Source organism: Caloenas nicobarica, chromosome 8 (assembly GCF_036013445.1).
Source record: "Caloenas nicobarica isolate bCalNic1 chromosome 8, bCalNic1.hap1, whole genome shotgun sequence".
NCBI classification, from domain to species: domain Eukaryota; kingdom Metazoa; phylum Chordata; class Aves; order Columbiformes; family Columbidae; genus Caloenas; species Caloenas nicobarica.
This window is the reverse complement of record NC_088252.1, coordinates 2786287-2800466: the sequence shown is the minus strand read 5'-3', so window position 1 is coordinate 2800466 and position 14180 is coordinate 2786287. Positions and strand designations below refer to the sequence as shown.

The 14180-nt window shown below is 44.5% G+C and overlaps 1 protein-coding gene across 1 annotated transcript in view; it reads right to left on the bottom strand.

The window, feature by feature from the left end:
- PAK2 (p21 (RAC1) activated kinase 2) overlaps positions 1–14180 on the bottom strand; it is a 45757-nt gene that overhangs the window by 14535 nt on the left and 17042 nt on the right. Inside the window, exons 2-7 of the mRNA XM_065639831.1 lie at positions 9979–10189; positions 3355–3455; positions 2676–2826; positions 1830–1861; positions 1379–1486; positions 64–196 (exon numbers count right to left, since the gene is read on the bottom strand). Of these exons, the coding sequence (XP_065495903.1) occupies positions 64–196; positions 1379–1486; positions 1830–1861; positions 2676–2826; positions 3355–3455; positions 9979–10165 (712 nt within the window). The 5' untranslated portion in view covers positions 10166–10189. The remainder of the gene's footprint in view (positions 1–63; positions 197–1378; positions 1487–1829; positions 1862–2675; positions 2827–3354; positions 3456–9978; positions 10190–14180) is intronic.

Below are 14180 nucleotides of genomic sequence, written 5' to 3'. Positions count from 1 at the left end.
AAAAGCTTAATGTTCCTCCCCAGCCGTAAAGCTGTCATTTATCTGAAAAAAAAAACCACCTACGTAGTTTCTCCATGATCTCTTCATCCGACATTTTAGTCTTCTTTTTCTGTTTATCACCCGATTTCGTCGCACTGTCAACAGCAGCGTCACCGGCTGGCGCGGGGATGGGGTCAATCACAGACCGAGTGTAAATCTGTTAAAACAGAGACCATTTACCTCAGCATCTCCTTCGCAATCATTGACCTTCCGCTGAAAACAATCACACTTCTTCAAAGATTCCCCAAGCACCAGTTGACGAAACAGGTTGGAGGTAGAAATTAGATCTGAGAAGCATTAAATTCCAGAAAGTCAAGATGCTGATAACTTTATTGAGCTCTGAAAGAAGGACCCAGGCACCTCCTGAGTGGATGCCGGGAGATTAATTTCCACGCACAGACCTTTCGTGGGTTTTCTACCTGCTTATTCTTTGTAACCCATGCTAGTTATCAGCGCAGAAATCACTATTTAATAGCGAGATCAACCACTACTGAGATTGAAAGGAAAAAGATTCATGCTTCAACATGAAAAGTAGTACGAGGCTCTCGGAAATTTCCCAGTTGCCCCCAATTTAGGGGATTTTCTTGGAGCTTTATTTAATTTCCTCCTGAGCTGTTCACAGACATACCTTAGAAATATCAAGCTGTAAGATCTGTCACATTTTATAGGTTTACATACCCAGAGCGGGCGATTATAAAGCAGCATCATTTGACACACATACACAATTCACATTTGTGCTCCCGAAGCAAAAATAAATGGGCAGAGCAGCAACATATCCACATATCACAGTCAGAAGTATGAGCTGGGATCCCTGGGATTTGTTAACAAGGCAAGAAGTTCAAGACAACTACACTGAAACTTAACGAACAACTTCTTCAGCATTTAACTTTCCAGGTAATGCTGATGACTTTGTGAGTAAAATCAGTTTTTCAATCTTAAATGTGAATTTGTTTGGGTTTAGGTAGTACATTTGGTGCGGTTATCACACTGCAATCAAATAAAATAAAGGAAATCAAAGACACTACACTTGTACCACTGTACGGTGCAAAGTCACAGAAACTAGCTGTTATTTTTTTAGGACTAAAAAGCCTCCTCCTCACATCTTGGGTTGAAGTAGAGGCTTAGCTGGGTATCTTCAACACAAGCCCACAAACAAATCAGCATTAACTTCAAGATTTCTGATCCAACTGATATCCAGAAATTAGGCATTTTCTTAGCAAACTCAAAGAAAAAGTAGAACTTACAACAGTTCACTTCACAAATACAACGCTTTGCTAGAAAACAGAAGTAGAAAGAGTCCTGCAGTACCAAGGAATTTGGGAATTTTACAGCTGCTCACCGATTTTGTGTGGTCTGGCCGTGGGGCAATAACAGGAGGAGGAGCTTCCTCATCATCCTCATCATCATCTGCCACAGCTGTTGATGGCTCTGAACCTTTGGCATTGCTCTACATTTTTACCAAATTAAAAAAAATTAACAAACAAACAGAGTTGTTTCCCCTACAGCATTGAAGAATTGCTTCTCCCCCAACACCCCATGAAGATTAAGGAATTCTTACTGTTGTCAAAAGAAAATAATAGGTTGAGTGGTTTAAGTGCACTATTACATTTTATTACAAGACTAAAACACTATCGTTCCAGTGAAACATGCTCTGTTGATGCCCCAATTTATGTTTTTATTCCACAAAAATCTCATTTTGTTTTACACTACAAGATTCAGTATACAGCAAATGCAGAAGACCTGAACTTTTATGCGAGTATGAATACACAAAGAATAGCAAACACACTCACCGTTGGTGTTCCTGAAGGGAAACCATCTTTTTCTAAATAGGACAAATAGCAGAATACATAAAATCATCAGAAAAATAATAAACAGCGAACAGAGTAAAGAACACAGAGAGCTTTGGAGATTTTTTTTCAGCTCTCGGAAAGCAAAATTTAATGGTCACAACTGCAGAAGGAAGCTGCAAGTTTCTAAAATCCTCCCCTAAGGGCAGACAAACCCACTCGGTGTTCCAAACCGAGCACTGATCATCACATCTATGTGTTCTGCCTTATTGAGACGTGAAACCAGGATCAAACAGGTATTTCTGTTCCCTTGGCAGTATCTTGAATCAAGGATGAGAGTATTACAAAGCCGTATTACTAAGCTATTTTCAGAAACGGTTTGAAGAAAACTAGGTAAAACTGCATGTGTTTGCAGGGCAGACGTTCTCTCAACACCGCACATAGCTCCCGATCTGAGAACCACAACCTATTTCGCATCTTTGATGTCACCACATGGTGACATCCAGTGCACAGGCAGCTGTTTTAGCCACAGGCAGGAGGAGCAAGGTCTCCAGCACAAAATCAATTAATCAGAGTCTCAAAGCCTCAGCTTCATAAACACAGTCCGTTAAAGTCAATTTTGGCTGCTAGTTTGAATTATACGGTTCCACTTCTTTCCCCTCTCCACTTAAAACAGGAAATTAACTGGACAACAACCAGTTTCCAGTAAGTTTTAAATCCATCTTTGAATTTGTCCCTCATTGAAAAGTAGCTTGCCCTCTCAGCAGTTTAATCTGATTTATTATTCTGAAAGAGCGGAAGACTGCGTTCCAAACACCCAACTCCCCTTCAATATGCCTCGGATCTCACCTGCGGCAGAAAAACTCAGATACTTCTGTTTTGCCGTGTCTTTGGAGTCGTAGAATTTCAGCACATCCAGTACCGCCTGGGGATTTTTCTTCTGTTCTAGCTTTGTGATATTTGAGGTCTGCAGCAACCGAGCCCATTGCTCTGGCATTCCCTGAAATAACAGACGATTTTAAGCATCCTTCTGGTATTTTCAAGTTTTAAAAGGCAGAATAAATTTATTTCCTCTATAAAAAGCATAACACATATAGCCTTAGACACATGAACAGGTGGGAGGGGTTTTAACGGGGAGTCGTATGTGTATAGGTGACACAATCCACAGCCGAAATCCCACCCGAGTGCTCAATATCTCTGGCAGTCGGGGGCTCCAGCCCCCTGTGCCTACATGACACCCCCTCTTTTGGGTGTATTCAGCCAGATGTGAGCAATGGGAATACAAAAGCGCTCACCAAAACCACTGTTACGCACTAACGAATGGAAACCGGAGAGGGTTTCTGAGGGAAGGCTCTCGAGGTGACACAACATTAGATGTGACATTTACACTAACAGGTCGCAGTCTCCTTGCTCTGCATGCGGTACAAATACACAGTAGAGTTATTTCTTTGATAAAAATTAACAACGGCTTCAGTACAGCACTGACCCACGGCTGTTTTCTGAGTAGCTCCAAGGCCGGTTTACTTACAGTGAACTCTCCAGTAACAGCATCGAAGCCAACGTGGATGGTGTGCTCAAAATCCGACGGGGGGGAGATCTCCGGCCTTTCCTTTTCCTTCTTCTTGCTTCCTGAAAAAGAGATTCAAAGATGTACTGAGCAAAGATTTGAAGTCCTATTGTCTCCGTTTAATATAATTGATCCAAGTAGCACAAGACTTGGGGTGAAAATAACCATTATTCTGTTTACTGGGTGGAGGTGTTGACATATGCAGCATAGTGATTTAAAATTTTCAAGTTGGTATAGATTTCACCTAAGAATGAAAAACTTGTTCCATTCAAATCATTTATACTACGGTAGCAGGAATATAAGAGATTAAAAGCGCCACAGTGCAAGATCTGTTGAGCATAAGAAATCCAAACGCATGAAGTGTTCACAGTGCAAAAATAGACATGTTAATATGGATTAAGAAGAACAGCAAAGACAACTTCATTTCAACCTCAATTTCACCCTAAAGACAGTAAAAATTCAGTTGCCTCACTGCTCCAATTCAAGGTAATTAACGCAAACTAGGACTTCCTGTGATGAAGATAAGAGTTTATAGCCCCTGAGCAATTACCTAATTTAAATTAAAGGGTTTGGGGTTGCATAAGCACCAGAAGCAAAAACAGATAATGAGGAAGACCATGTGCACAATCCAACCCAGCTCCAATTAAATTTATAAGATGTTTTATAACGCCTTGGGCTTGGGTTTTTTGCTTTTTCTTTTTTTTTTTCCGACAAAGTGAAAAATAAAGAAAACTGGAAGACAATTTGTAGTTAAATCTAAATACAAAACACACCGTCCTGTTCGTTTGACTCGGAAAAGGTTCAGAGGTGAAAGTTGGAAGGTTTCAGGAACCTGTTTTCTTGTTCTTGCAAAAAAAAAAAAAAAAAAAAAAAAGGCTCCCTCTTCATTAATACATGGTAAAAAGTTATCAAACGTGGGGCAAGTGTAGATGACGCTGCTCAGAGCCAGAGAATCTGTCTGAAATCCCCTCGTGCCGGCGGAGAGGAAGGACGGGGAGCCGAGGACAATACTTACAAACGAAAAGCCATGTGGGCTGCCCCAGCCGAACAATGCGCTGGAAAGACAGGGCGATTATAAACAGGATATCTTTAATATGGCTGCACAGGTCAGAGCCAAAAAAGCAAAGGGACTGTCAAATGCTCTCATTAACATCACACAGTCACAGGACAGGAGACACTTGCTTATGAGAAAAACTTTAAGCACTGTTTTTTCCCCAATCTCTTGCAGGTGTTTACGTGAAAGCAAGGGGAAAAGAAAGAAAAAATTCCTCAGGAAGGTTCTTCTTCAGGAGCACTTGATATGTAGGGAACGGGAGCTGGTGGTCAAACCAGCACGTGCTGCGCAAATAAACCCACTCCATCCACAAATACATGCATTTTATTAGCAGGCAAGTCAAGGAGAGTGAAAATCCCTGCTCTGCCCACAGGAGCGGCACTTCAAACACCCGCAAGCCGAGAGGTTCTGGCAAGAGGCAAATCCCGTGAGTCACGGCTTGGCAGGACGTGGCCGAGGCTGCCGCGAGGCCACCCTGCTCTGCAACCTGTGCGTGCGCCACGGCTCTGTACCGAACCGGGAACCCCGGTAATAAAGGGGTTCCAAACAGCAAGTGGCCCTGGAGAGGCAGCAGCAGCCTGGGGGACACGAGGGGGGCCACGAGCCAGCGATGTGCCCGGTACCTGGGGTGTGTGAGGAAGAGTGTGACCAGCAGGTTGAGGGAGGTTGGAGGTTGTTCCTCCCCCTCTGCTCTGCCCTGGTGAGGCCACATCTGGAGTTTTGGGTCCAGTTCTGGGCTCCTCAGTTGAAGAAGGACAAGGAATTACTGGAGAGAGTCCAGCGGAGGGACACAAAGATGCTGAGGGGTCTGGAGCATCTTTCTGATGAGGAGACACTGAGAGAGCTGGGGCTGTTGAGCTGGAGAAGAGAAGCTGAGAGGGATCTGATCAATGGGATCAATATCTCCGGGTGGGTGTCAGAGGATGGACCAGACTCTGCTCAGTGGTGCCCAGCGCCAGGGTGAGGGGCAACGGGCACAGACTGAAACACAGGAGGATCCATCGGAACATGGGGAGAAACTTCTTTGCTGGGAGGTGCCAGAGCCTGGACCAGGCTGCCCAGAGCGGGTGTGGAGTCTCCTTCTCTGAGACATTCAAACCTGCCTGGACCGACCTGTGTGATCTGCTCTGGTGACCCTGCGTGAGCAGGGGGGTTGCACTGGGGGGTCTCCAGAGGTCCCTTCAACCCAACCAGCCTGGATTCTGGGATTCTGTGAAGAGCTGCACGTAGGAAGTTCTACAGGAAGCAGCCACGTTTTGTGCTCACGCAAGGGGGAATTGAGGGGAAAACAAAACAACAAAACGTCAAAGCCAGAGCACGCAGACTGATGTGCTGCAGCAGCGCGTGGTCATCATCTTTCTGAAAACTGCCTAATTCTCACTAGTTTCCAGCTTTTACTCAGTCAGGGTTATGTTTCCGGGTGTTTTCCCACCAGCGGCAGCAACAGGAACCGCCGTCTCTTTGTGACCTGGCTACGCTGTAGCTTCATGGGCTCTTTTCTTCCCCAAAAGGAAGAAAGCGAGCGAGCAGCAGAACCGACTCCTGCAACAGCGCCCTAAAAATGAAACTCCCAACACGTGTGCACACGGGTCGCTGCAGGGGCCGGGAGGGCGAGGATGGGTTAAGCTCCACGAGGAGCTTCCCCGGGCTTGCCTGGCCTCAGCCTCACCGCCCCAAGGTGGAAAGAGAAGAGCTGCAGCTCCGAGGAACCTTTTTTCAGGTCTCCCGCTGTTGCTGCCGACCGTGGTGTCTCAGGCTGCCAGGGCTGAAGAAAACGCTTCCAGTTTTGCTGGCCCAGAGCAGGACAAGAAGCCTTTGTCACAAGGAGGGGACGCTATTGGGACTAGTTTATACTGGAGATAAGGACTGAGAAGCATCTTTATCCTCATCCCTGTGAGCGTGTTTTTTGGAGTAAGCAGCAGAACTGTTGGGAGAAAAGCTTTTATCTGCTTTTGTGTCCACTTTTTGTGCGTGCAGTGGGTTGCAGCACCGGCCTGTGCTGGGAATGAATGCGTTAGCAGGGGGGTTGGACTGGGGGATCTCCAGACATCTCTTCAACCCATCCAGGCTGGGATGCTGGGATATAGTCCCTCTGGTCCCAGGAGGGGGAAGACACGGGTCCTTCAGAAGGATTTGGTGGAGAACTGCTCATAATTGCTCCGTCTGATTAAGAAAGTGCCTCAAAAATACAATTGGACTCTTTCTTTCTCCCCAAATGAAGCCACAGGCACCTACCGAGGCGTCACCCGAGGCGCTTCACACCCCCTCCCGCATCGCAAGCCCGTCCTCGAGTACCCCTGGCTTCCCACCAGCCAACCTCCGTACGACAGGCAAGAAACACAGACGTTTCTCCACAATCTGCTGGTAGTAGGTAGATAACTCCAGGTGGTAAACTGCGACTTACGGAGCCGCAGGTGAAACCACATTGAAATCCACCCAGTCTCGAGCACATCACATACATGATCTCAGGTCCGGGAGATGCCCCCGGGCAACTCCCGTAATAAGTTCTGCTCAAAAACCACCATTTCTTGGTTTGTGGGACTAGTTTAAAGCTTTCCAAAAACACAAGCAGGTTCATTTAACTTTAGAAGTCCAGCCAAGGAAATTCATGGCAATTAAGCACTCTAGTAAAAAGATGACTATCACCTCATTTATCCTAAACAATGGAACGAAAGGGGGGGAAAAAACCTCCATGATTGGGTCATTAAATAATCCCTTCAAACTCTGATGATTATTTCAGCGCAGAACGAGCTCAGACTTGGGGCAGAAATTCTGTATTTGCTAAAACCGCCCCCATCTGCAGTGAGTCCCCCAAAGGCCACCCCGTCCCCAACACCATCTCCCGCATCATACGGACAGAGACCTGCAGAACGAAGCCCAACAACCTTATCCCATCACAGGCCTGTTTGCTGCAGCCTCGTACGTGTACAAATGAAGAATACCTCCATTTTCTGAAAAGGAAAACTTACCATTTTTATAGTACTTTGTTAATTTTTGCACTGGCTGGAGAAATTTTCCCCACGAAAACAATTCCCACCACAGGTCAACAGATTATTTTTGCATGTAGTCCCATCATATTATTAAAATCCAAGCAGGAAGTTAATATTTCTGAAAAGCTTCCCAGCACCAGAATTTAAAAAACCCCGAATTTATTTAAACGGGCATTTCTGGTGAGGGTGCGTCTCGGCCACACTAATGAACAAAACAACTAACATCTGATTGTTGGTTTAGTGCCAGAAAGTCACAACGTCCATTTATATTCTGCTTACATTTGACAGCCAGTTTTGTGGTCTCGAGGGCTGAAAACATTTCTTTGGATGGTTACACCATCCTTGCTGCAGGTCAACCAATCGATAAGGGTTTTTTTTACAAATTAAAAAAACCCCACAACTTGCAGATAGTTTCTTCAAGCTGCATAATTCAGTTACCATTTTTCCTAACCACATTATCTTGCCGTGGAGTAAAACCTGCGTTGTTTCAGTAGGATTTTACTTTAAATACTTTTTAACATCTAGGAAAGATAAACTGGCACCGTTTTATCCAAAAACATACTTTTCTCAGCAGAAATTATCGCTTCTATTGTTAGTTTGCGTCACAAAATATCAGCAGGGATACAGACACATGCTAAACAAGTATCCAGATTAATTTCCATAAATTTGGTACACGTCAGTATTTATAGTCTGAATAAGCTTAAGTAAAGGGACTCTCAAACAAATCCAAAGGAGCCGATACATTTTTAGACAAGTCTTCAACCACCTCCCCAGCCATTTCAGCAACGAACAAACCCCAAGATGGAAAGAGGAAACGTCTGAGGAGAAGTAAAGGCACTAGAGAACGTCACAAAGCTCTCCAGCACCCACTCGCATTCATCATTTGTTTCCCAACACAAGCAAGTATTAATATGACTAATTCAGAGCAAGGGAAACCTTCTCTCACATGGGGTTTATGTTCAATTTTATGATATCCCCATCTGCAAAAAGGGCCACGAATGCCCTGAGGAACAATCATCTCACCAGCATCACGACAAGCACCATCCCAGCTCCTGAAACATCCCCCCCAGGCTGAAGACGGACAGACTGGATCCTTCCACCAGATGTATTAACACTTGGCAGCACTCACCGCAATCTCTAGGCACTTCCTCTCAATACCAGTGATCAAACAGTAAAACACCAGCTCCTGCACCCAGATCCACCACCTCCACAGCCCTGGAGTTTCTTGGGTGCTGCCACCAACCTGTAGTAGCTCCTCACATTCTTACACGCTTCCCTCTTTAAGGCCGGTAAGAAAAGCCCACCACTTCTATCGCTGTAACCCAGCCACAGACAGTTATTTCACAATAAGTGACCTTGTGAAATAACTATTCTGCTTCCAAAAGCTACACTGGCCAATTCTTTCCATCCTCTGAAAAGGAAAAACACACCCACCGTTCGGAGCAGAAATTCCGCCAGATCTTGCGAACACCGGGAAGCTTGAGTTTGTGTGCAGAGAGACTGCTCACCCAGCTGAGCGAGGGGCAAAAACAGCCCTGGGGAAAATCCTTAGCTAAGGGAATAAATAACTGGAGGAGCAAAGTCTCTGGAAACAGTTAAACCTGTGTCAGCGTGACCGAACCAGCCCTGCCCGGCACGTCAGCAGGGAGCCAAGCGCAGAATTAACAGATATTAAGAGCAGCAGGGTCTTGCCCCATGTGCATCTTAATATTCATCACAAAACCGCTAACTGGTAGAGATTAAGAAAATGCATAGGAGTTTGAGGTCAGGCTTATAAGTCCCTGCGCAGTTTTACTGTCCCGATGTAAGAAGATATTTCTATCTGTGCAGTATTTTATCGTATGCAGATACAGACACCCTGGAGAACCAGGGTCAGGGCTCCAGTGCTGTATATACACTCATCAGACAGAAAAGAGGACAGAAACTAAGCACAAATAAAGTCTAGCTTCATTACAGCAATATTTTCTCAGAAATAATCCTTGTTTACAGCAATCCAGATTTTTCCCCCACTAGTAATTAATCCTAACAGTACAGTTACACAGACAGAACGACTTAATTTTTCTCAATTCCCCTTCATGCACGCTGCACCTTCCCCACTATTTCTTTCCCACCTTTCGTCTCCTCAAGGTACCACATAAATGGCCAACAACGTGAAGTACCTTCCAAAACAACTGGATGCTCAGTTCAAAGTAAAAAATCCGCATTTAGTGTAGCAAAATGGCAAGTAATATGATACTTAGGAATCACAAACATTTATTAGGGTTGTTTGGAAATGCATTCCTTTAAACTGGGCAGCAAACATGAGAAGCAATAGGTGGTGGTTTGCCTCAGTGAGCTATTTAATTTTTCTTACTTAGGATTTCATGTTCAAACGTCCCAGTGCAAACAGAAAGAACATCTCAGCTCATTAAACACATACATCCAACTTTCAACACTTCTCCCACACTTGGACGGGCTCGACTCAAACGTCTAAAGAGCTATGAAAACTTACAAAAAGTAAAGGAATAAAAGTAGTAACCTTGGAAAACAGAGGCATCTTACCTTTTTCAGCGCCAGTGAATATGGAGATGATTTTATTCCTAGGTTTTCTCTCCTCTGGTACAGAGGGCAGGGGTTTCAAGCTGTGGTTGGCAGACAACTGGTCTTTGCCCCCCGAACTGAAGATAGCGCTGGTCATCCGGACGGGAGGAGCTGGTGGCTTGTCTTCCAGTTCTCCATTGTCAAACATGGTTCTCAACAGCTAGTGACGGCCCTGCAACAGAAATCATTGCTTTAACATAGGAGGATGGAATATAAAAATGTAGCTTTTCTTGTGTTGGCTGACAGGGAAGGAACCGGGCAAGCACAGCACTGGCAGCCACCGATGTCTCCGCCAAAGGAATCAGATCCCGTCCTCATTCACACTTCTGGGCCACCCACTCATTTGTGCCAGCAGCAGCATTTGCGGGATGGAAAGACAAACTTCTCCAGCGATAAAACCATCCCAGTCAAAAAGAACAGCCCGTTATCACGCGGAGCAGTTCCAGATCTGGGTCACTATCCGTTCACACAAAGGACAGCACAACTTCTTTTAGGGGGAGCTCCATCCCAAAGAGCTTCATGTGCTTTCATTTTTGTCATTTATCAGACGAGATCCCAGGGAGAAAAGAATAGCTTTTAAGTCATAATTCACACTGTCCACATTAAGTCGTATTAAGAATATCTCTACCCAAATTATGCAGCCTACATTAAAGAGGATGGGACTAAGATCCACTGGATGGATTCCACTTCTGAATGAGGACTTTCCAGCACTTCATGCCACACCTTCTCCATTTGGAAAAAGAATATACACTATCACCACAACCCTCTTTGAGTCCTTAACAAAAACATGAGTGTGATCATGAGCAAATAGCTGCTAAAGCTAAAACCACCACACAATAAAGCATCTACATGACACATTCCACATTCAAGAAAATCTGCGCTGGCCTTTCCTCCCTCCTCATAATATCCTGGAGATTTTTCTCTAAGAAACAGACAGCCTCTCTGCTACGGGGTAAATAGCACAAAGATCTAGAGAAATTACATCGTGATGAGAGCTGAATAATAAATATGCTTCTCATTCCTCCATACGCTTAAACGATGAGCTCCCTGTTTGGAACATTTGATTTAACATCTCCTCTGTGTTGACCTCCTTGTGTCCCGACAGTTTGGGAAACGACCAGTTTGCTGGTGTCTACCAGCCCATCATAGTCCCAAAGCACAACTCAGCCCCAGCCACACCACAGTGCCATCCCTAAAAATCAGGATAAAACGGTGCAGTTCATGCTCACTTATCACACTTTATTTTCAAAGGATAAATACGGTGCTATCCGATGTCTCGGCACAACACACGCACCTTGCACGACACAGTCTTAGCGGCAGAACTAAAACCACATGGGCTGCCGGTCCCTATCCTCACATATAACACTGTCAGATCCCAATGAAGAAAAATAAAACAGGTGAGCAGCCTGAATTAAGCCAGCACAAGAGCATATTGGTTTATGTCGTGAAGCCCAAAAGAGATTAAAAGGAATTATCATCACAAATGCCCAGGAAAGCGTATAATTTCTGTACAAATACCACAAGCAGCACAAAGCAAGGCTGTAGAAGCACAAGTGAAAACTGGACCTGTGCTGGTTGCCCCAAATCCCTAAAGACTGATAGAGAACAATAAATAAATAGACCTGCACCACTCGAACGTGTCCGCAGGGATGCAGTTGTGAATCGCACCACGATTCCCATGCTCCAGCAGCCTTCCCAATTCGCTGACTGATTGCTCTTTCAGATGTTGCAAGTTATCTGCAGGATCTTCTATGTTTTCCAGTACCTACACTGCAATATGGGGAAAAAATTAAGAGTCCTCCAATCTAACTGCAGGTCTGAGCAGCCTACCCGTGGGGATTTTAATTCCAAAGGTTTTTCTAAAAATACATATTGTTTGCCTCCAGTTTGAGGCATAGAAATTTCTGGTCTGAACCACCGAATCAGATATAGGGTATTCAAGAGTCCTACTGAAGTTGGGCTTGGAGCGATATAATAATTACAGCATAATCCATTTCCCTTATGCTCATCAAATCTCAGAAAATAGTAGGTCACAGGGTTCTTAGCTATCCAAATGCAAGCAGACATTTAAAAGAAATCATTCCTCCTTGTGAACAAAGATAATCAGATAAATAAATCACAGGAGGTAAAGAAGCATATGACATAACTTTAACACCAAAATCATATGCTATGTGAAGAAAGCAACATCATGAGTAGCCTTCTGTGTTTTTTCTAAAGTAAACCCCATTATTTGCTCCATCTGCACATTTCTTTATGCTGCCTGATGTTGGCAAGAGCAGGACGCCGGGATAACCAACCAACCTGCATCTGAAACTGGGCAAGAACAGACTCCAAGCTCAGACTAATTCCCTTGGAGAGCTCAGTCACTGAGTTAACAACACTGTAACACGGTGTTCAGGTTGCAAATTAAGTAAAAAATACTGCACTTTTGCTTACATGGTTGTAAATTAATTTCTCCCTATAGTAAAACTTCTCAATTTTCAGTGACACAAGCAGCTGATCACATACTCCGTGTTCCAGCTTCTTGGTCTGAAACGAATTATTCCTTAGCGCCTTGCGTGCTCAAGGCAAGAAAACATCAAGCAACAAGTTGGAAGCACGTCTATGGGAAACCAAAACTCGTCTGTTCCACAAGAAAACAGGGCACTTGGAGAAAACAGCATCTGTGCAGAACCCTCGGAGCTGCAGTTCTGATGGGTGTTTCACGTTCCAAGCGTTCAGAAACGTCCTTGACCTTGCTCTGAGGAGCAGAGGAGGAGAAACAGACCGAAAGGGCTCGGGTATCGGCTCCGTCCGTCGCAGTTAAACAAAATCCTTCAAGCCCATTAAATTTGTGGTTTAGCAAAACCTCAGCTTTGCGGGAAAACTGAAGAGACGCGATTTATTTAATAACATAAAGTAGTATGATTTTGGGGCAGCTGTTTCAAAGACCGGTGTTTGAATAAACTGCTAGATCCAAAACTGTTTTGCACAAAGGACCATTTTGATGCACAGCAGCTTTGTTTAAAGAAAGAGTTTAAAGCAATAGAGAGTTTAAAGAAATTACAACAGCTCCACTCAGAACAGATCGCTTCAGGAAACAGAAGGCTGATCCTTCCGTCATCATCAGAAGTTAAAAATGAATCATTTTGTTCAGGTTCAAATGCAAACTGAGTGCAGAAGAGCAGTTGCCGTCTCTCTTATATCCTTACCCGGCTTCATTATGCAGGAAAAGTTTCCACAGCACCAAGAAGCACTTTTGAAAGTGCTGCAGAAGTTTGGCATTATGGGCAGTGACTGGAGGAGGGATTAAAAGAAGAAGGGGAAAAAAAAGGAGTACAAATGCAACCTGAAGCTCCTTTTCTGCTCTGTCGCCCCTGGAAAGAGGAAAAGGAGCCCAGTGATTTACCAGCAGCGAGATGTAATCACTCTTGCACCATCATCCGCGTGGCTGCTGTGCTGCACCACGGCTTGCGGAGGGAATTACAAAGACGGGGGCAATTTTCATTTTTTCCAGTGCCTGCCAGGAGTCTGGCAAAGGGGACATCAGGTTCATATTTATCTTACAGAATTAGACAACACAATAAATGGCGTCGGGTTTTTTTTAGCTTGGTTGAAAGACATTTACTAAAATGGTTAAATGAAGTTTAAGCAAGCTCATAAAAGTATGCTCAGTCTGGAAGAAAGATGACTGAAGCAGCAAAGGTAATATATGGAAGAGTATGTAATCAGGGGAGAAGGATTCACTTTCATCTTTGCCAGTGAAGATTATACCAGTAATAATAATGTATTCAGGCACATCGGTAACTCCCCCACAATCACTAGTCGCGCTACATTTAATTAAAGGAACTAGAAGGCAGTGGAATGAATCACACAGAGAAGCTCTGAAGCTGCAAACACCACTCAACTACAGACTGCAGACATTGATTCCCAGCACAGGCCGGTGCTGCAACCCCCTGCACGCACAAAAAGTGGACACAAAAGCAGATAAAAGCTTTTCTCCCAACAGTTCTGCTGCTTACTCCAAAAAACACGCTCACAGGGATGAGGATAAAGATGCTTCTCAGTCCTTATCTCCAGTATAAACTAGTCCCAATAGCGTCCCTTCCTTGTGACAAAGGCTTCTTGTCCTGCTCTGGGCCAGCAAAACTGGAAGCGTTTTCTTCAGCCCTGGCAGCCTGAGA